The sequence below is a fragment of the Macaca fascicularis genome, chromosome 11 (assembly GCF_037993035.2).
Source record: "Macaca fascicularis isolate 582-1 chromosome 11, T2T-MFA8v1.1".
Lineage (NCBI taxonomy): Eukaryota > Metazoa > Chordata > Mammalia > Primates > Cercopithecidae > Macaca > Macaca fascicularis.
The window spans coordinates 96,296,075-96,319,422 of NC_088385.1; the positions used below are offsets into that span (position 1 = coordinate 96,296,075).

At 41.8% G+C, this 23,348-nt stretch overlaps 1 protein-coding gene across 1 annotated transcript; it reads right to left on the bottom strand.

The window, feature by feature from the left end:
- Window positions 1-18,268: 18,268 nt before the first annotated feature.
- DUSP6 (dual specificity phosphatase 6) lies at window positions 18,269-22,683 on the bottom strand. The gene is made up of 3 exons (XM_005571831.4): window positions 21,820-22,683; window positions 20,768-21,205; window positions 18,269-19,741 (listed from the first exon to the last, which is right to left on the bottom strand). The coding sequence occupies exons 1-3, from the start codon at window positions 22,217-22,219 to the stop codon at window positions 19,434-19,436; spliced, it is 1,146 nt and encodes a 381-aa protein (XP_005571888.1). The 5' UTR covers window positions 22,220-22,683; the 3' UTR covers window positions 18,269-19,433.
- Window positions 22,684-23,348: the final 665 nt, after the last annotated feature.

The window sequence follows — 23,348 nt, forward strand, 5'->3', positions numbered from 1 at the left end:
TGACGAGTCATTCCACTTTCAGGAATTATTGAAAGGAAATAGTTAATGGAGCATAAACCAATAATTTGCATGATACTATTGCTGATCATAGTAAACGATTGCAAAGAAGCTAAATATTCTAAAATAGGAAGTTGAGTATATAAATTATTAGACATTCATACAATAGAAAACGATGTAATAAAGTTGTTTTTAAAGATGAGGTAAATGAGTTAAATGGAAAGATATTCCATAAATTGTTAAAGTTTGTGGGGAAAAAAAACTTGTTGCAGAAAAACATATGAATATAAACTTGCTTATGTAAAAATATAAAAATATATGTTCCTATATATTTATGTATGCATTTTTTAAATCCAAAATATGCCTTGTCAAACTTTTGAGTGGTTATTTCTAGAAGGAGGATTATAAGGGAGCTTTTTTTTTTTTTAGACGGAGTCTTGCTCTGTCGTCAGGCAGTGCAGTGGCGCAACCTCAGCTCACTGCAATCTCCGCCTCCTAGGTTCAAGTGATTCTTCTGCTCCAGCCTCCCAAGTAGCTGGAATTACAGCCGCGCGCCACCACACCCAGCTAATGTTTGTACTTTTAGTAGAGACAAGGTTTCACCATGTCGGCCAGGATGGTCTCAATCTCCTGACCTTGTAATCCACGCGCCTTGGGCTCCCAAAGTGCTGGGATAACAGGCGTGATATAAGAGTACTTTTAAAAAACATTTTATAAATGTAGGCATGGTATGAATTGTGTAACTTGAGCCTCTACACATTTATAATGACCCAAACAAATTTTTTTAAAGCATGTTACAAAGTTTAATCTTTCTCATGTATAAAATTTTTAAAAATTGAGAGTATATAATAATACAGTTTCAAAATATACAAAACAAAGCTTGCTGAAATTAAAGGGAAAGATAGACAATTCAACAATGGAAGTTATAGATTTTTTTTTTTTTTTTTTTTTTTTTTGAGACGGAGTCTCGCTCTGTTGCCCAGGCTGGAGTGCAGTGGCGAGATCTCCGCTCACTGCAATCTCTGCCTCCTGGGTTCACGCCATTCTCCTGTCTCAGCTTCCCGAGTAGCTGGAACTACAGGCTCCCGCCACCATGCCCGGCTAATTTTTTGTATTTTTAGTAGAGAGGGGGCTTCCACCGTGTTAGCCAGGATGGTCTCCATCTCCTGACCTCGTGATCCGCCCGCCTCGGCCTCCCTAAGTGCTGGGATTACAGGCTTGAGCCACCGCGCCCTGCCAAAAGTTACAGATTTAAACATCCCCTATTTGCAACTAATAGACCAACTATACAAAATGTCAGTAAAAATATGGAAGATCTAAACACTATCAACTAATTGCAACTAGTTGACATTTATAGAACAATATACCCAACAACTGCAGAATGCATATTCTTTTCAAGTGCCCATGATATGCTCACTAAGATAAACCATATGATAGGCCATAAAACAAGTCTCAGTTATTTAGAATTATTGAAATTATATAGAGTTTGCTTGTAGCTACCATGAAGGAAAATTGGAAATCAATAATTAAATGTCTAGAAAAATCCTAAATGTTTAGAAATCAAATAATACAATTCTTAATAATCCATAGGACCAAGAAGAAGTTACAAGGAAAATTAGAAAATACTTTTAGCTGAATAATAATGAAAATATAACTTTAAATTTTGTGGATGCGGCTAAAGCAGTGATTAAAGGGGAATTTAGAGCTTCGAATGTTTATCTAAAAAAAAGAAAAAGAAAAGAAAGATCTAAAATTAAGTATGTGAGCTTCCCACATTATAAGCTAGAAAAAGAGTAAAGTAAATCCAAAGTAGAAGGGAGGAAATATTCAAATAAGAGCAGAAACCAAAAAATGGTAAGCAAACAAACAAATGAAAGTTAAAATTAGCAGAAGAAAAGGGTTCAGAAGAGCTTTAAGATCTCTTTCTCCAGAAAGTTCTGCAATTCTAAGTGCATTTAGCATATCAGATTCCTACAGACTTTCTTCCTATCTCTGGGTGAGAAACAAATATTTATTTAGCAAGCATTTGTTTATTTGCTTGTTTCTTTTAGGCAAAACCCTATATAAGACATATACCATTCATACCCCCAGAAAATAAGCAAGTACAGTAGGCCATCCATATTCTGAAATTTCTCATCCATAGATTCAACCAATCTTGAATCAAATATATTCAGTAAAAAAAGATTTAAAATAGCCAGGAGCAGTAGTTCACGCCTGTAATCCCAGCACTTTGGGAGGCCAAGGTAGATGGATCGATGAGCCCAGGGGTTCCAGACCAGCCTGGGCAGCATGGCAAAATCTTGTCGCTACAAAAAATACAAAAATTAGCCTGGTGTGGTTGCATGTGTCTGTAGCCCCAGTTACTCAGGAGAGTGAGCTGGGAGGATGACCTGAGCCTGGGGAGGTAGAGGCTGTCTAGAAAGAAAGAAAGAAAGAAAGAAAGAAAGAAAGAAAGAAAGAAAGAAAGAAAGAAAGAAAGAAAGATTGATTAAAAATACACCATAACAACTATTTATATAGCATTTACATTGTATTAGGTATAATTAGTAATCTAGAGATAATTTAAAGTATATGGGAGGATGTGGATAGGTTATATGCAAATACTACTCCATCTTATATAAGGGACTTGAGCATCTCCAGCTTTTGAGGGACGTATCTGAGGGGGATCCTGCGACCAATCCCCCAAGTATACTGAGGGATGATTATATACATTACCTATCTAATGACATGCAATGACTGATTAAGAGTGTAGAAGCTGGGCGTGGTGGCTCACGCCTGTAATCCCAGCACTTTGGAGACCGAGGCGAGAGTATTGCTTGAGCCCTGGAGCTTGAGACCAGCTTGGACAACATGGTGAGACACTGCCTCTACAAAAAATACAAAAATTAGCCAGTCATGGTGGCACATATCTGTGGTCCCAGCTACTCAGGTGGCTGAGGTGGGAGGATCACTGGAACCTGGGAGGTCAAGGCTGCAGTGAGCTGAGATCATGTCACTGCACTCCAACCTGGGCAACAGAGTGAGACCCTGCCCTCCTCCCCCAAGGAAAAAAAAAAGAAAGCAAAAGAGTCTACCAAGTACAGGGCACTGAGCTTTCCATACGCATTTCATTAATATGCACAGTGCTTCTATTTGTTCATGCATTCTACAGATAATTATTGACTATTTGATATGTGCCAGGGACCATCTTAGGTGATGGGTCAATGTTAGTATTTATAAGCAAGGTATTACTGCTCCTATTTTATAGTTGAGAAAACTGAGTTTCAGAGAAGAAAAGTAACTAGCTCAGCATCACAGGGTATTGTTAAGCAAAAATGTCCAACCCATCTGAGAGCCTAGTTTTTAACAACTATGCTACATGAAAAGACACTAAGCCACAAAGATGAAAGGACAGAGTTGAGCCAACATCTATAATAGAATACGAGAAACTATACAATGGCAACAAAGACAAATTGCCATGGGACCATGTTAAATCAACTCCTAACCTTTTCAAATAATTCAGAAAGCTTCTGAGAAGAGGTGACTTTTGAGCTGAGATGTGAAGAAGAAAAATTTGCCAAGAATAGTGGCAAACACATCATCACATTTAAAGTATACAATAACCCTGAAAATATTAGCATTATGGTTCTATCACATAAGAGAAAACTGAGGTCAAGAGAGAGGAGGGGCCTTGCTCAGAATCAGACAGTTACTACAGTATATGCCAATATCTGTGCCAAGCATTTCACAGCCATTGGTCTCCTGATAATCCTGAGGTTTAGGCAGCACCACCACTAACATTGTTGCCTCTTGGTCTTGCCTAGGTCTTGGCAATAGCTTGTGCATTAGTGGTGAAGCTGGAATATATACCTAAATCAGCCTTACTCCCAGACCCAAAAAGTAGGTTCTGTGAAAGTTTTCTTGCATATGAATCCAAGTCCTGGGTTCTAAAGGGAAGAGTGACCTTAGGAAAGAAAGAGAGAAAATTAATTTATTTAGGCACATGTCAAGAAATCCGGTCTGACCAGGCACAGTGGCTCATGCCTGTAATCCCAACACTTGTAAGGCCGAGGCAGATGAATCACTGGAGCTCAGGAGCTCAAGACCAGCCTGGACAACACGGCGAAACCCCATTTCAACAAAAAATACAGCCAGGTATGGTGGCATGCACCTGTTGTCCTAACTACTTAGGGGGCTGAGGAAGGAGGATCAGTTGAGCCTGGGAAGTCAAGGCTGCAGTGAGCCGTGTTCACGCCACTGCCCTCCAGGCTAGGTGACAAATGGAAACCTTGAAAGGAAGGAAGGAATTCCTTCTTCCCACCAAAACAAATCTCCAGTGCACCTAAAATAAAATAATAAAACCCTAAAAATGCAGATTATCACTTCAAATTAAGGAACAGGCTTTGAAACATTTTTTTTTTTTAACCTCACTTCTCCCCACCCATCCCTATAGGTTAATTTACGCACATTTCTTAAGCCAAGTCAAAGAACTAGCTTAACTCTAGTTTCCCTTAGAAAGCGTGACTCCAGGCTGCCTCAGCTTCCTCTGTCCTTTTGTGACCTCCTGATGACCTGGGAGTTCCACCCACTTGTTAGGGCCTTTCCGAGCCTTGAATCTACACATCAATGGGATTTAGTTTCCCTTTTGCTTTAATGACTCCTCAGAACCTTACTCATGTAGCAATCCCACCCACTTCCTTTCTTGTTTCTCTGGTCCTTACAGGCTATAGCCCACCTCTCCTTCCCATGCAGGCAGGTTCTCAGGGACAATGGTGATTTATTTATTTACAGTTCTCCTTATATTTTGTTTGGTTAGCTTTTATTTATTTATTTTTCTCAGGTAGGGAAAAAAGCTAGGTTATGTCTTTGGGTGTCAGCTAGTAATCCTTCTACTTTTCTTCCCATGTAACCACCACCACCCCACTTTGTGTGTGTGTGTGTGTGTGTGTGTGTAATTACAGGTCTCACCTCACCAGTTAGATTTTAAATTGGTCTATCTTTAGGCTGAAGAAATCATCTTGAAAATTCAGAATCAATACAAGAATCATGCTACTAGATTAGTATCACAAAGACTCAACATCTAAAAATGAAATATTTAAATATATATATATATATATATGTTTTAAAAAGAAAGAAGAGGAACAGAAGAATTAGAAAATGTTTGACTCAACTAGCTCATGCATGCAGCTTTCCTATCTGTCCTCCAAAGAGTGAGGGAAAGACTTTGGTAAGAATAACTAGCATCAGCAAAACCCCACAATTCTGAAGCACAACCACACAAAATGCAAAGGGATATTTGGCATAAAGGAAGTAAACTTCACAGAAATTGCACATGGCCATGCAAAGAATTCTGCAAATTTAACATACCACAAAGAATGTATTGAACAAATTTTGTTATGAGTTTTCAAAAGCCTCTCACATCTCTCAATGGTCTCCAAAGTAAACACATCTCCCACACTGTAGCATCTATTACTATAGTTTTGAGTTTCTACTCTGAAACGATGCAGTCTTCTACTCAGCACGGCTCCTAAATATCTTTCCCAAATGATGGAGAAACAGAATTCAACTTCACTTCTTCCATTCCTCAAAGAACATGTCATGCAGGGCTGCACGTTAGTGGCCATCAACCAGGAAATATTTAGTAAACAGAATTTGTACTCCATTTATTGTGAGTTTACTTTTAGAAGCCACTTATCTCTTTTAGAAGAACTTCCCTTGCCAATCACCTTTTGGAAAAGGCCTGGAAGAGACACTCCCTGAGGACGTGCAGAATCCTAGGTCAACAGCATATGCAATGGAAATAAATAACTAAAGTATCTACATCTTAGGATGGTCCCTTTCCTTCCTAAGGCAATCAGTCTTTTCAAAGCAATCGAAACACATATGCAGGTGTACACACATAGACGTGGGTGTACACACACAGACACACACACACACACACTGTAATGTCTCCTCTAGTACATTCTTTGATATGTGACCATTATTTCTTCTCTAATAATTGTGATTAAAACACCCAAAATAAGGAATGTCTTTGGAGATGGAAAGGCCATTAAAATTCATATTGTTCAATGCTCTCATTTTGCAAATGATGACGCTGAGATCCAGTATGTTAAATTTATCCCAAAGAATTTATATACCCCTAGAAGTTTCAGATAAGATTAGAATTTCTCCTTTTGAGATCTCTTAGCGGAAAGATCAAAGGCTCTGAGGTCAGCCGAGCCCGGTTTCAAATCTCAGCGCTACTGTTTACCACTTGGTGATCCTAGATAATTAATCACTCTAAGGCTTCATTTTCCCATCTATAAAATGGAGATAATAAGAGCTGAAAGAATCCAGAATATAACACTGTGAAGAGTTTTCTTCTAAACACCCGTTATCTGCTTAAAAGCAGAACCTCCCAAAAGAATTCAACTGTTAAAAATCCCCTCCCAGGAATTTTGTAACCAGGCAAGATTGAAATCACCTAAACAGGCATTGTCACAAAATGATCCTATCTCCCATCTATTCTCCTACAGGCCTATTTATCTTTCCTACAAGTCATTTGTTTTCCTATAAGTAATCTTCTCCCTTTCTCCTTCACCTATTCCTTCACCTCTCTCCTTCACCCATTCTAAGCACCTCCTTGAGTCATACTTTTCAGTAAATTCCCAAGTACTTCTGTGAATAAAAATATATCTTTTCTCTGGCTAATCTATCTTTTGTGAGTTTAGTTTTCAAGCCTCCAAAAGCTAAAGGTAAGAGGGTAGACGAAAAAGTTTCCCTCCCCGCCAGAGTTAACATGTATTAATTACTTACAACGATCAAGGCGCTGTTCTAATCATACTGAGTGTATTAATTCAGTTACTTCTGACCATGTCTTTTTTGTTATTTTTCTTTTAGAGATAAGGAAACTAAGGCATAGAGAGGTTAACCAACTTGCTTAGCGTCAGACGGCTAGTAAGGGATGGAGCCAGAATTTGCACCTAGCAGTCAAGCTCCAGAGCCCTTGTGCTTAACCACTGTGTGAGAGTAACCTTACCTCACAAGAGGGTACTGAAGATGAGATGAGATCACGTGCACACAGCATCCAGCCTGGCACAAAGGAAGGGCTCCATAAATGTAGATGCCATTTTGACTATTAGAACACCATCTGTCAATCTACTGTTGATAAAACCAAGGTGTTTCCCATCTCTCATCAAGGGATTAGGGTAGCACAAAGACTCTAACCTGTAAGCAATGTAACTAATTTGTTTTATTTAGCCACAGCTTAATGGCCAGTGTGGAGGGTATTGGAGTTCCAGAAAACAGACAAGGACACGAGAGCCAAAGGATAAAAATCTGTCAGAGGTATCCAGCATCATTCAATGGAACTTAACCTTCTAGTAACTTAAAAGGTATGGTTTTGTCTGTTTTGTTTGTTTTACTGCAGAGCAGGAATATTTCTCTTGACCTTAATACAACTTAGATGAAGTATGGCACAAACCCCCTTGATTTTGATTCCAGCCTCATCAGCCATGTTGTGATTGCAAATTCAACTCTATTCTCACCCTGGGAAGAGAGTAGTCTGTACCATGAGCAATATACCATGAGAAGGGTATAAAGCAGATGTTAAGAAGTTGGGGTTTTGGCTGGGCACAGTGGCTCACGCCTGTAATCCCAGCACTTTGGGGGGCCAAGGTGGGTGGATCACCTGAGGTCAGGAGTTTGAGACCAGCCTGGCCAACATGGCGAAACTCCATCTCTACTAAAAAATATATAAAAATTAGCCAGGCGTGGTGGTGGGTGGCTGTAATCCCAGCTACTCGGGAGGCTGAGGCAGGAGATTTGCTTGAACCCAGGAGGCAGAGGTTACAGTGAGCCAAGATTACACCACTGCACTCCAGCCTGGGCAACAGAGCCAGACTCCGTCTAAAAAAAAAAAAAACAAAAACAAAAACTGCTGGGCTTTCAAGTCAAGTCAAACATCCCTGTGAGCAAATACCAGCTTCACCAAGTACCTGGGGAACCTTCAGCAAGTTACTTAATTTAAACTCTGAGTTTCTGTTTAGGCATCTAAAAGATGGAAATGTAATATCCCTACAAAACCTGCCTTGTAGGATAATTGAGCCGGCCTGATGGCAAACAGCACAATGTATTATTTTTTAAATTCATAAATTGCACCAGGCGTGGTGGCTCACATCTGTAATCCCAGCACTTTGTAATCCCAGGCCAAGGTGGGCAGATCACTTGAAGCCAGGAGTTCGAGACCAGCCTGGCCAACATGGCAGAACCCAGTCTCTACTAAAAATAGAAAAATTAGCCATGCATGGTGGTGCATGCCTGTGATTCCAGCTGAGGCGTGATAATCGATTAAACCCAAGAGGCAGTGGCTGCTGTGAGCTGAGATTGTACCACTGCACTCCAGCCTGGGTGACAGAGTGAGACTCTGTCTCAAAAAAACAAACAAACAAAAATAATTAATTGGCTTTATGATTTATCAGTCTCTTGCAAGACGCCTTCCATGACCTTTCCCTTCCACAAATGGATATAACAAAAGAAAAAAAATTCCCCTGCTTCCCTGAATTTTTGCAGTACTTTTATGAAAGCAGTTTATGTTACACATTACGTGACAGTCGAAGTGCTGAGCATTTTACATGCATTTTCTCATTTAATCCTGATAACAACAGTGTGAGGTAAACACCATTATTATTTCCACTTTTTGACAGATGGGAAGAGAAAAAAAATTATTAAGATTAAGCGCCTGCCCTAAGGTTACACAGGTAGCTAGTGATGAAGCTTGCTTATAGCTGAACCTGCAAGAGTCTAAATTGAGAGACTATGTTCTTTATGGTTACTTGTTACTCTATACCTTATAATGATTTATGTTCAAAACTGTTTTCAAGGCTAAAAGGTCAAGATTTGTGTCTAATGTATCTCTTCATGGCCCTCAGAACATTCCCTGAATATAATAGGTTGTCCATGTCTTGTTGAATTAATAAATGAATAGTGGCATCCATAATTCCATTCCCCAGAGCCTCATCAATTATAATTTATTTGCATTTTTCTAGGTGCTTTACATCAATTTTCTCATTCAATCCTCCCAGCTCCATCAGCTAAGTGTTATTATTATTCCCATTGCACAGGTGAAGAAACCGAGGCTCAGAGAGACTTGTCTGAAATTGAGGATCTACCCAGACTAGCCAAGGTCACATGGCTAACAAGTGACAGATCTGGGTTCACATCTGGGAAAACTGAACCCACTGAATGAGCTTGTAAACATCACTTCTCAGATAAAAATAGGATCAGAACAGAGATGGCCTCATCAAACCATGGGCATAATTTATGGTTCACTGAGCCAGCATCTCTCATTTTAAAAGTTTTAAACGTGAATTGCTTTTGTCAAAGTGTTAGAAGGGACTCAAAAATGTGAAACCTTGGATGGAGATCAGTGTCAATTCCAAAATTTCCTTATATGAAGGGTTTGGGAATAGCAATCTCATTGAAATTGGAGAAGGGGGATAAGGATTTTTGAAATTATCATAAAGCTATATTTTCATGTGAAGCTCACTGTTTTGTCAACAAGATTCTATTATTGTAGGCTTCTGATGGATATTATAAGGGCAGATTAAAGAAGTAATCACTATTCTGCTGGAGGATATATTAAAAATGTGTATTTCATCAATCTGTATGTAACCCAATTATGTCTATCATTTTTCAAAAGTGATTTAAACATCAATAAAGTGAAAATTCAAATCTATAGATGACACCAAGATTTTTTGACAATTCAAACATCATCGTGACAATAATAAACGTCTGGAAGGTCTCACAGAGATGTGTGAGTAGCCAGTAAATAGTCGTGCTCAGTGCAGTTGGTTGCACAGGAATAGCTGCAGGAAAAGAGAACCCACCTTGTGCTCAGAAGACCAAGGGCTCCGAGTGCAGACGTGATCCAGGAAAAGGATGATGGCATCATTGCCGACCATTCCCTAAAGGGGTTGGTCCAATGTATTGTGGCAGTCACAAAAGCAAGCATCATCAGGAAGGATGTCAAAAACAAAATAGAAAGCACAATCTTATAAGCGTTTGCACACACGCACACACATATACACAGAGAGACACCAGAATTCGTTGGCTCCAGAAATACTGAGTATAGTTCCAACCATCAAACCTCAAAAACGGCATAATGAAACTGGAACTTACTTAAAGGAGGTCCTTCAAATGATTAGGGTTTGAAAAGAAACCAAAGAGACTTTAAAACACTTCAGCCTAGAAAGACAAAGCATAAGAGTTGGTGGATCAGGTCGATAAAATCACAAAAGGTACTGATTAAGTGAACACAGATTCTGGCACCAAATCCCAGCAAAGCAGACCTAGAAGCCCTGGTAAAAAATTAAAACAAAGTGCTTTTAGGACTATTTATATTTTCAAGTGCTACTTTATAGAACAAGTAATAAACTAGAAAAAAAAAATCATAACTCTAAGAGAGTCTATAGTTGTGAGCCCGTGATAGTTATGGTGCAGTTATACCTACACTGTATGCTCAGCCTTTTGATGTCCACCTTTGGAAAGACATCTAGCAAGCTCCCTTTCATGCTGTTATTCTTTGAAGGCCCTAAGAGAGGAGATGCTAGATTAAATATTGGTTTACTACACATGGCAGATCTGGTAATTCCTATACAGGACAATCAGAAGAATCACCTGAAAACCGTTTATTAAAAAACGGATTCCCAGGCTTCATTTCCAATGATTCTGACTCAGTAAGTCTGGGGCTTAGCAACCCTAAGAGAAAATCCTTTCCATAGGTGAATCCAAGATATAATTTGATTGGCTGAAATGGAATCATGTCCCGCCCCTGAAGCAATCACTGAAACCAGAAAATGAGGCCTTTTTTTTGGCCTGGGCTGGGTTATGTACCCTTCCCTATGATGGGAATGGAATTTTCCCCAGAAAAGAAGGTAGATGACTAACATTCAGTGCCCCCTGCTTCCTGAGAAACAGAACCTCAGTTATACTGGTACAAAAGTAATAGCAGTTTTTGTAATGATTTTAATGGCAAAAAAACACAATTATTTTTGCACCAACCTAATATTAGGGGAAGCTTGTGCCCACCTAAAAGTCTGTATCCCCAGCCTGTCTAACTATGGCCATGTGGCTAATTCCAGCCATTAAGAACATGGAGTACAAGTCTACCGTAGGGTTTCCAGCAGGTATCTTTAAGAGAATTGACTCTGCAAGGAATCAACCTTTTTTCTTTTTCTCTTTCCTTCTTTTGGTGACAGAATGTGAATATGACTGGACAGGGACTCTCTATCTTGTGACCTTTAAGATCAAAGATAGAAGAAGCCTGAATCTCAAATGATCTCATACAATTGCCCTACCAGGCTGGAATTTCCCACTCCTCACTTTTACAGATGAGAATAAACCCTCATGAATTTTGATAATTTTCAGTTTTCATTCTTTGCTATAGACTTTTGAACCTAGTCCTCCCTGATACTGTAGAATTCCACAACTACAAGTAACTCAGAAGGGAGGATAGGGAGACAAAAAAAAAATACAGTTATTTCTGCACTTTGCAACTTCTCTTTAAATTTTATCTCTCATATCCCTAAGCATCCTGATTTTTTATCTCTGTTTCACATCTTGAAAAATATTGTTGCCATGTCTTGCAAGGAAGTTTGTCTTTTACTACTTTCAAAGCTGGGTGTAATTCATTACTCACATCTGTCGCCTCTTTTCCACATCTATGTGAAAAACTAGCCCCTCTTCAAAACTGAGTTCAAGATTTAATATAACCAAAAACACTTCTAGGCCAGCCCCATTTCAATCTAGATCATCAAAGTATCTATTCTTTCAACTCAATCTCTCCAATTCTGTTTCCACATTTGTAAAATAGATTCAATGAGTGGATTTCAAATATTTTTAGGCACCAGTCCCACATGAGTCTCCTAGAACTCCATGTAGGGTTACACAGGTTGGGCATGGCCATTTGTATCATTTTCTTTCTAACTGATACCCTGTAGAGTTGTGCAGTATACATCCTGCCTCCAAATGCAGCCTGGTCCTTCCCTGAGGAACAAAGTTTGAAAAGCATTGTACTGATATTTTTAATGCATATACTCAATAGAGGACTAGTATTTAGAGTATCCAAGCACCTCTGATATCAACACAAAAAATAGAACGAACACAACTGAAACTTGACAACAGATTTGAACAGGCTCTTCACAAAATAAAATATCTTATGGCCAATGAACAGAAGAAAAGGATCCAACCTCATTAGGAATCAGAATAATGGAAATTAGAATCACAATAAACTACCATTTCACATCTACTAGATTGGTAAAAACTAAAAAGTTTAAACAAAACAAGTGTTTATAAAAAATTTGGAAGAGTATGAAAAGTTAAATACCATTGGTGGGAATATAAATTGGAATACTCACTTCAAAAACAATGTTAATTGTCTGAAATTGAAGTTCTACACAAACTATGCTTATTCCACTCCTCTGTAAACCACTGGGAAATGTGTACACATGTGCATTAGAGTACATGCACCAAAGTGTTCTTAGCAGTATTGTTCATAATAGTCAAAATTAGAGGGAAAAACAGAATTCTACCAATGTAAGATTACTTACTCTAATGTAATACAATGGAACACTATATTTTGCATGAAAATAATGTACCATAGCTACACTCAATAACTCGGGTGACTCAATCTCAAATATAATGTTTTCTCTGACAAAATAAAAAAAATAATATTCTTTTATAAAAACTGTTTTATTTTATGGGTCAATCTAAAAATTTTGTTTGTTTGCTTGTTTGTTTGAGATGGAGTCTCGCTCTGTCACCAGGCTGGAGTGCAGTGGTGAGATCTGGGCTCACTGCAACCTCTGCCTCCCAGGTTCAAGTGATTCTCCTGCCTCAGCCTGCCGAGCAGCTGGGACTACAGGTGCCCGGCACCACACCTGGCTAATTTTTGTATTTTTAGTAGAGACGGGTTTTCACCATGTGGGCCAGAATGGTCTTGATCTCTTGACCTTGTGATCCGCCCCCCGTCAGCCTCCCAAAGTGCTGGGATTACGGGCGTGAGCCGCCGCACCCAGCCTCTAATGTTAACAATAGAGTAATTTTGATGGCATTCATTACTGTATTGTTAACATTAGAACCAGATGACAAAAATAGGATTAAAAGAACAATTACAGTAGTTGATGAAAACGTTAATGTTTTCAAGATTGGACCAAGAAACTAATATGGCTAAGCACTTTTATATCTATCTCAGTGGGTACTCACTATTACTCTCATGGTCCCACATTGAAACAACTTTCATGCAACCAAGAGGTGGCACATTGTACTTTCCAAGAACGACTGCAACTATATTTTCCATCTCTTGTGCTTTTTCAGAATTTTTCCTCTCCTCCATTAAAAGGTGGATTTTTACATCCTGTTGCCTAAAACTTTGCATGCAGCTGAAGTGACCTCTGAACAGGTCATAAAAATCAATATAGTTTCCACCAGGCTCTCTCTCTCTCTCTCTGGGTATTTCATCCATGGAACCCAGCCACTATACTATGTGGAAATTTAGGCCACATGAAGAACCAAAGTCCCTAGACCTGGCCCCTGGCAGAAGTCCCAGTGGGCAGCCAAAGCCAAAACCAACTCGCCAGCAAAGTGAATGAACTATCTTAGAAATGAATCCTCTGGCTAGTAGTTGAACTGTCCCTGAGAAAACTGCACTGATGAGAGGCCAGCCTCCCCTGCTGAGCCCTGACCAAATGCAGACTTAGGAACAAAATAAATGACTGTTGTTTGAAGCCACTAAGTTTTGGGGCGCTTTGTAATGTAGCAATAAATAAATGGAACATAAGATAAAAGGACATTCCTGCTACAATTTTTCAGAGAGCTAGGTACACCCTAAGAACCCCTGCCACTCCTTCCGCTCTTTCTTTCCTCCTTCTGTTCATATTTGCAATAGGAATTAAACTGGACCCAGTGAAAACTACTTAATGTGATAAATACTTAGATTTTCCCCCAAAATAGGAAACAGAATTCTTTAGAATTAGCAACCTTTTCCAGACTTGCTTCGTGCTTTCTCGGATGTCACTATCAAAAAGTGAATGATATTTCCTCACTTTTCCTTTGAGTGTCTGAGAGTTCATGTTTGAACGTATGGTGGTTTAACATGTTTTCATTACATCAGTGATAGATAATAGATATGCACACTTTCTCTAGTGGCGTTTTCCATGACGAAGTAAGAAAGTGAGTGGGTCAAATTGCATACATGTGAGCTGTTAATCCTTTCCTATGTAAAAAACTAAAATGTGGGGTCTAAAATGTTAGGGGAAGCAGATAGGGAAATACAAGAGCTTGCCCGATAGTTTCTTCAGAGCTCCTCTTTGATTTGGGCACTTTAGCGGTTCCATCTAGAAACAGGTCATTGCCTTCAGCCTCTGCGGGCTCCTGTGAGGTTTTTCGTTGCCTTTTATTTTTAACTTGTTTCATCGAACCAGTGCAATGCACACCAAGGCCTGGATAAATATTTGTGAGTTGTTTGAACTTTGTTCTGTGCCCTTCAATATTCTCAGGAAATCGATTTTGGACTTTAAAGAAGTTTGAAAATTCTTTCACCATAACTGGACTGATTCAGGGCCAATTGCTAAGTGAGCAATGAGAACACGGGAGGAACAAGGGTATTTGAAAGTCTTGCAGGATCTTTCCGAAAACGATTATGGCTGTGTGAGGAACTGCATATAAATTTACACCCAAAGTAATCCTTTTGAAGCAGCTGAAAGTCTGAAGACTGATTTTTTTAAGAGGACATTTCAAGGATAATTTCTTACCAGCTACCAATGATCTGCCCTGGCTGTGTCCTAAAAACCCCCATCTCCATTATTTGCTAATTTGCTGGTCAGTTTACCTCTCTTCTTCTGCAGACCTGCACCATATATATGCCTTCTGCCTCTCCTCCTTGCTTCTTCACACCCTTCCCCTTTCCCCTGACCCACCTCCCTCTCCCAGTTTGCCTCTAGGTGGGATCAGAGTGAGGAAGTGAACTTCTTTGGGTCCAGTTTACTTCTGTCATCGTGAAAGGGGAGTATGGGCAAGGGTCAGGGTCAGGTCCTATGCTAGCTGGTAGCCATTTTAGAGATTCTTAGGAAAAGTCGTTTTATAATTTAAGTGCCAATAGGACCAAGGAAGAGCAAATTCTCTGTGGAGAAGGAGGATGGAAGTTTACCCCTGGTGGACACCTCTCTGACAGCACACCAGCTGGGGCCTCCCACGTGGCTGTGGAATTCACATGGAATTTGGCTAGTCATTTAACCTCTGCTTCCTCCACTTCCTCAGCTGGATAATGGGGACAGCATTTCCTAGCCGACATCATGAGACTTTACAAAGGGGAGCAAATACTGATGACAAGCAATTTCCAACAGGAAGAGCCAAAGGCTCAAGGTTCAGTTCCGCAGTAACAAGCACTGGATATGCAAACCTTCTCTAAAGTTACGTGTCAGGTGTCCCATAGGTGGCTTTAGGCTTTGTTGGCCTTTCTCTGCCACAGTTTCCTCTTTGCAAAATAAAGATGATAATAGGACCTATCTCACAGAACTGTTTTGAAGATTAAATGGGATACAAAGTGTAGTATCTGGTATTCATGATAAATGTTAGTTACTTGTTTCACCTGCTCTGCCCCTCATTTTATCATGTAATAAGTGTCACCAATCCATGAACAGAAGCTAGAATTATGAGAGAATCCTAGAATGGGAGGCAAAAACTCCCTCATTTTTATAGACAAGAAAAAAGAAATGCAGTAAGACTGGGTGCGCTGCCCAGGGCTACCTGATTCATTAGCAAGAAAGCAGGAGCTACAGTTCAGGTCTCCTAATTGTCAGGTCAGTGCAAGTCTCAGTTTTCATTCCTTTGAAGACTGTGTTGGTATTTTTATCCCCAGATAACCCTTTTTCACTCCTATTTTAACCCTAAGACCAGTTCATACGATTAACCACTGCTTTCTCTAAGTCTCCTGCAGCTCCCAGGAAACCTGCAGATAACCTCCCCTTCCCAAAAGCCATACCCCACCCCAACGCCCCTGCAAAAGGCCAGGAAAGGTAACGCTTTCTCAGAGACCTGAGGAAGCTACTAATGGGGACAGCAGGTGAGGAAGGAGGCGGTGGAACTGCAGCTGCTGGCAAAGGTTGCCCTAGTAACCGTGCGGGCTCCATTCAGGAAGCCAGCCCAACTCCAAGATGCAAAATGATCGCCTTCACGCGGCTACTGCAAGCACAAAGGAACCAGAGGAGCCCTGATATAGCTGGAAGAAAGGGAGGCACAGAGCGAGGTGGGGGCCCATGCTGTCTGTTACAACCTTCCACCTTCCACAGAAGAAAAAGAAGGAAAGAGAATAGCTCTTTGAATCTTCTGGCCTATGTGAACCGTAAAAACCACCCATTTAACGTGAGTCCTTTGGTGAGAATAGAGGGAAACAGGCACCCCTCTGTTCACCAGCCTTCTGAAACAATATGTCAGGAGAAGGGGGAGAAACCTCAAACATTGCAACTTTATGGAGGCTCTAAGCTCTTCATACTCTCTCTCCTTTATTCAGACTGGTGACAAAGACCATTTGCTCCCAATTTATTGGAAACTTTTTTTGTTTTTTTCACAGCTTGAGCTGCTTAGATGCAGCAAGCTCCCTCTCCCCAAATTGCCGTCAGACACTTGCTGAATGGGCCAGGCTCAATTATGCTCCCTCCACAGGTTCAGCTCACACTGTGACCCTGCATGGCTTCCTGCTATTCATATGTGTTACTTCCCCTTTGTGGTAATGGCTTGTGGCACTTAGCCAGAAAACATTATTAATTTCAGAAGTGGACTGACAAACAACAAACCCACAGTGAAACGAGAGGAAGTGCTGGGGAGGCCAGCTGTCGGCTTGAGCCAAGCAGTAGGAACTCAATGTATACAGGTTCTAGGAGGAAAGAGATAATAATCCACAAAGAGGAAATGCACTAAAATTATCCACAGCCCATAGTTTAAAAAAAAAAAAAAAACGAAAGAAAGAAAAAGAAAAAGAAAAGAAATCAGAGAAAAGAAAGGGGGGAAAAGCACTCAGCTACTTGAGCTGCAGCTGGACAGGAAATTGCTAACGCTGCTTGCAAATCCCTACTTTGAACAGGCAGTTTAGGGAATGCCAGGAGCGGAAACCGTTCAGAACTGGATTAACACAAGCCAAGTTGAACTGCAATCCACTTCTCCTTTCTGTGCTCTTGCTGACTTGGGACACCCAAATAGGACAGACTGACTTGGTATATATATTTTTTGCACTATTTCGGTTTGCTTTTTATACTTAGTTGCTTAAAAATCACCGTGGACAGTTTTATATGATTGCCATCGAACGAAGGCCGCTTGCCTCCTGAAGTGTAGACGACCAAGCAGTTAACACGTGCCATGTGGGTAAAAAGCTCATCCTTCTCCCCACTTCACATGAAGGGACTGAGCTCATGCAAAAAGATGTAGGTATGTTCTAGTTCTCTTGATTCCACACACCTGCCTTTTATTTTGGTTTGTATATTTTTACACCTGAGGTGAGAGGGTAGGTCCCAAGAAAAATGACAAGATATAAAGCCTTTAGCTTGGAAAGAAACTATTCAAGATAATCCCCACAAGTTTCAATAGGGGTTTCTGACCCACATCCCAAACCAGTTAAACAAAAAAGCACATTAGAACAGGGATGACTAAGTTGCCTCCTAAGTGCCAATGTAAAATTCTAAAGCCATATCCTGACACAGTGAGGAAGCTTAGATATGCCTTGCCACACGCATGCTAGGGGAAAAAAATGGAGACATCATTCTGGATTCATCCTTCTCACACTAGGATATCTGCAGGTAGAATTGCCAGTAAGACTGGAAAAGGAATTATCCCTACTTCCTCCTTGGCATTATCTCAGCATTATGGAGCAGAGGATCCTGACAGTGAAGGATAGACAGGAGGTTAACATGTGGCTGTCATCTTGTTATTCTGCTACACCTCTCTGTGGTTAATATCCAAATTTTCTTCCTTAGCAAGCTATGCTCTATAGATTCATTTTTCTTCAGGGGCTTTAAAATTTTAAGCCTGAACTATACTCATAAAAGGTATTGTTCATATACATGATAGTCCATTCTAGGATGTTATCTTTGTGACAAATGATGAATTTCATAAACTGCTGCTGAAAAACATTCTAGGAAAAGCTTAAAAAGAACTTTGCCCTGCTATGCCTACAAGTCAAAATCAATCCCTGAATGAAAAAGCTCTAAAATGTGTCACTTCATACACAGGCGTAACTGAGATTTTTTTTAAAATACACACTCAATAGCCAAAATAGTTATTTATTAATAATTTAAGGTTTTACATTCTTATAATAAATTCCAGCTCAAAACTTTACACCACGAACATAATGGAGCAATTTAACTCTCCCTTCTTCACAATCAAATGCATTTCTCCTATCAAATGGGTACCCATGCTCACACACACACTTCCAGTTTTATACAATTTTTTTAAAGGAAAGAAACCAACCCAAAGTATTGCATTTGAGGTGACACTCCCTGAAGAATTTTATACAGAGGTAATATACTGTTTAGCACAGCTGAAGGGTTTTTTTTTTTTTAAGTGAGCCCATGATTTGGTGTCTTTCCAAGATTATCCCCTTTGAGACAACACAAGCCAAAATATTTACAAAGGTAAGGCATAGTCAAACTACATAAAGAGAAAAAAATCATGAGGAAGATACATGAAAAAGACTAAAGACTTCGCCATAACAAGCTCTTAGTGATAATAGTGTCCATAAAGGTGTCATCAGAATTGGTAAAGTCAAGCATGCTGCAAATATACCCTTTGGATTAGAAAAGAGCACAATTTTTTTGTTTTGTTTTGTTTTAAGAGGTGGCATACTGCTCTTTCTCCCTTTGGATCATTTCTTTTAAGCCCATCAAAGGAAAAAACAAACACAATTCAAACAAACACTGTCAAGTGATTTAAGATCAAATATTTACAATAATCAAATGGAGTATCAGATTTTTTTCCAAACTGATACCACAAATACAGAGCTGAAATCTCTCTTTGGCTCCTCTATATGCAAAATTGAATTAGTCTTCATTGAAGACAATTATATAGTCAGTTCCAGATGCAAAAGGAAACAGCCTTACAAGGCCCTCAAGAACACATGCTCCTACCCTACCATTTGGTCCTACCCTATGCGCCTGGAAGTCCTCGAATCCTGCATGGGTAGGCTGTACACATGGATACAGAGCAAACCTACTGCCTGTATCTATACAGCATGTCCTGTTATTCCAAAGAGAATGGAGCAAATCTCTCTGTTAGTATTAACCAATTCCGCACTTGGTAACCTTGTCTAGTACAGACAGCCGGTGTCATTTTGACACCTGGGGCCACACACAAAGAAAGCAGCCCAGCTGATGCTGCCAAGAGAAACTGCTGAAGGACCAGACACATTCCAGCAAGGAGGGGTGTGGGGTCTTTCACGTAGATTGCAGGGAGTCCACCTGGTAGACATTCTGGTTGGAGGGGGTGGTAAAATACAGCTGCTGTGCTGGAACCCGGTTGTCACAGGGGCTGCTGAGTCCCAGTGTCCTCTCGAAGTCCAGCAGCTGACCCATGAAGTTGAAGTTAGGAGATATGTTGGATTTCTTCATCTTGACAATGTCATAGGCATCGTTCATCGACAGATTGAGCTTCTGCATAAGGTAAGCCACAGTCACAGTGACTGACCGGCTAATGCCAGCCAAGCAATGTACCAAGACACCACAGTTCTTGCCCCGGGCTTCATCTGTGAACACAAAAAGAAAAGCAAGATCTCAGTAGACTGAAAACCACCCTTTGTGAATGATCAGTCTAAGAAGTGAACTTAAAAATATAATAGTAATAATAGTTGTGTGTGGCAGTTGAGCCCTACAAGCAGCAGAAAATGTATCATTGAAATTAAACATGTACACTGGACACAATTACATATTTCAGATATTTTCTGAAAAGAGAGCTTTTGTATTAAGTTTCTGCCAACAAAAAACTCCTTAATGGGTGCATTCTTTGCCTCAGCATGTGAATACCAGAAACCCTGCAATATGTTCGTGAATGCCTTTTATACAGACAACCAGACTGCAAGGGTCTATTAAATTATTCTCCAAATGTTGTGCAGCTAACAATGGAGGTATTCAGGCATTTTAAAAGAGAGAGGGAAGTCACAGGGGACGGCCCATTAGGAGGAACAGGATGTCGACATGGCCTGAAAATGAGTTCCTTTGTAATAGGAAATGCATTACAATGCCTGGAGATTCACTTCTCCCAGGCTTCCAGCCCACAGTTCTTCCTTCTGGGCTCAGGTTACCCACTGTCTCACTGTTACCAGTATCACAGTATCATTCAACTGGATAACATTTAGCATTCATACTGCTTTCCAACAACTAACTTGACGTCCTAAAATAACTCCTAGGTTTTTTAAAATTATAAAGCAATGCTGGAATTTCTGTCTATAGTGAATACTTCTATCTGACCCTTCCCCTGAGTCCAAGACTGTGGGAAAAATCTGTTGTCCGATTATGAACGACTGTCAAATGACTGAATTCAAAGATTCACAGAAACAGCGTTTCAAATACACCTGTAATCTGCAGCCATATCAAAAGGCAGGTTTTCTTCCCTTAGCGAGAAGATAAACCAGAATTAAGGACGCTTTAGGAAAATTAGAGACCTGCAGTACGACAAATTAGCAAGCAGCAAGAACGATTAACAGCTTAAACTCTATGAATGGCTGGGAATTTTGCATTTAAATGTCAGAACGACTACTATTAATTAGTCTCACCTATGAAAGAAATGGCCTCAGGGAAAAACTGGGACAGGTTTTGGCTCCAGTGATCCGAGATGGGGATTTGCTTGTATTTAAACTCTCCTGCGTTCTCAAAGAGATTCGGCAAATTGGGGGTGACGTTCAAGATGTACTTGATGCCGAATTCCTCCAACACGTCCAAGTTGGTGGAGTCTTTGGCACAACCCAAGTAAAGGAAGGGCAAGATCTCCACCGGGAAGGAAGGCTGGCTGTTGGACAGCGGACTGCCATCCGAGTCTGTTGCACTATTGGGGTCTCGGTCAAGGTCAGACTCAATGTCCGAGGAAGAGTCAGAGCTGATCCGCAGGCCCCCGAGCCCCAGCACTGGCAACGGCGGCGAGCTGCTGCTACACGAGCCGTCTAGATTGGTCTCGCAATGCAGGGCGAACTCGGCTTGGAACTTACTGAAGCCACCTGCCAGAACGAGAAAAGCAATCGTGTAACCCGAGAAGCCGTAGTAGTTTTCACAGCTTGTAAGAACCGCAACCCGGCGCAAGAAACACCACAAGCACCCTACGAACCCCCTACATACAGAACCATAAATAATAGAAATACACTTTAAATGTGCACCCTCGGGAATGGAACGAACGGGCCCGCCTCGCCAGAGAACCCTTATTCGTTTGAATCCGGAAATACACAAAATGGCAACTTTTTGGAATATTTTGAAAGCTAGGATGTGCCAATTTGCATCCCCAACAATCTCTCCGGTCCTCCAAATCTTAATTCAAAATCGAACGATAGAAAATAGGGTGATGGAGGAGAATGTTCTGGGTAAGAAGGCGCAGAACCCGTTAGAAAGAAACCGCCGGTACCCGCAGCCGGAAGCGGGTGGATTCTGAGCCGGCCCGGTTCTCTGGTGCGGAACGCGCGGTTCGCGGCCGATACCTTGCCGGCTGCCGGCCCCTAGGCTAGCAGCGCGGCTCCGAAGCGCCAGCTGAGCGCAGCAGAGGCATTTTCAGTCCACGCGCCCCGCCCGCAGCCCTGCGCCCCTCGCCCTGCCCCGCGCGCGGAGTTCCCCGGGCGCGTACCTTCCAGGTAGAACGCCCGGCAACCCTCGTCCTTGAGCTTCTTGAGCAGCAGCCCTAGCACTGACTCGCCGCCCGTATTCTCGTTCCAGTCGCTGCTGCTCTCGTCGTAGAGCACCACTGTGTCGGTGCCGCAGCGCCGGGTGAAGCGGTCCCGGTCCTCGCCGCGCGTGAAGAGTGCGCGCACCGGCAGGTTGCCCTTCTGCAGGCGCCGCAGCATGATGCCCGGGATGGCCACGTTGATGGCCGACTCGATGTGCGACGACTCGTACAGCTCCTGCGGCCGGCAGTCCATCAGCAGCAGCCGCTCGTTGCCCAGCTCCAGCTGCTCGTTGAGCCACGCCACCGTCTTGCTGATCGCCATTTCCGACGCGAAGGGCACGGGTCTGAGCGTATCTATCATGGGGGTCGAGCTGCGGGAGAGGGCGGGGTGCCTACCAGACGCCCCTCGGGGCAGGCATAGGCCGAGCGCGCTGCGCGTGAAGCTGCCGCTCTCGGAGCGGGGTTTAATTCCGCCTCGCCTAACCCAAGCCGAGGCTAGCGGTTGGGGAAGACGAGACAGAAGTAAAGCCGGAGGTTCTTTCTGCACCCAGCTGCAGCCGCTGGCTGTTAGTGTCAATGAATCTCTCAATGAAGCTGCCCAGACAGTTTTTGTTCCTCCCCAGTGAATGAAATCCAATTAATTCGGACTCAGTTCTACTGAGAGGGGAGGAAAAAAAGTCTAGCGGTTCCTAATCCCTCCCGCCAAGTCTGCACCTCAAATCTACCCGGGCGTCTTTCTCCCCGGATTATTTAAGACTCGATTTGCTCACTATCCCTTGGACTCAGCCTCGCACACCCCCTGCGCGAGGCAGCTCCTCAATGGATACAAACAGCGAGCGTCTCAATGGATACATTCTCCGGGCCAGCCAATGAGCGTGCTGCGGAAGGGGCTGTTGCCGTGGGGACGGGCCGGCTGGAACAGGTTGTGTTGATGAATTGTTAATGAGTTTGTCATTCACAAAAACGGAAAGGAATTTCCGCTCCGGATAAGCCCCAGTGCAAACAAGCTGCAACAGCGGGCTCGGCGGGAGGAAGGAGAAAGAAGGGGAGGCGGCAGCGGAGGAGGAGCAGGGCACATAAACCAGGGCACTTCAGTTGTCTCATGTTTCCTTCTGTTGAGAGTTCACACTTCGCGTCGGAACTTTTGCGCACCAATGGCGCAATTAGCATGCACAAAAGCCCTTGTTCGCGACGCTAGCGTTCGCGAGCTAGCTTTAGGAAAACTTGTGCTGACTTTTTGTTCTTTGTATTCTCTTCAAACTCATTTGGACCCAAGTTCGCCTTAACCCTCCCCTCCCCCAACCCCCCTTCTTTAGGCGGTGTGTGGCATTTGTTTGCCAGTTTTAAAGGCCTAGCTCTGTTTGCTCTGATGTTCTTTTAGCCGAGGCTGTGTTGGGGCTGGTGAATTGACTGGGCTTTAGTGACCGATGAGGTGTTAAATGCTAATCCAACATATTTCGAAACAAACCAGGATTTTGTTGAAACATTTT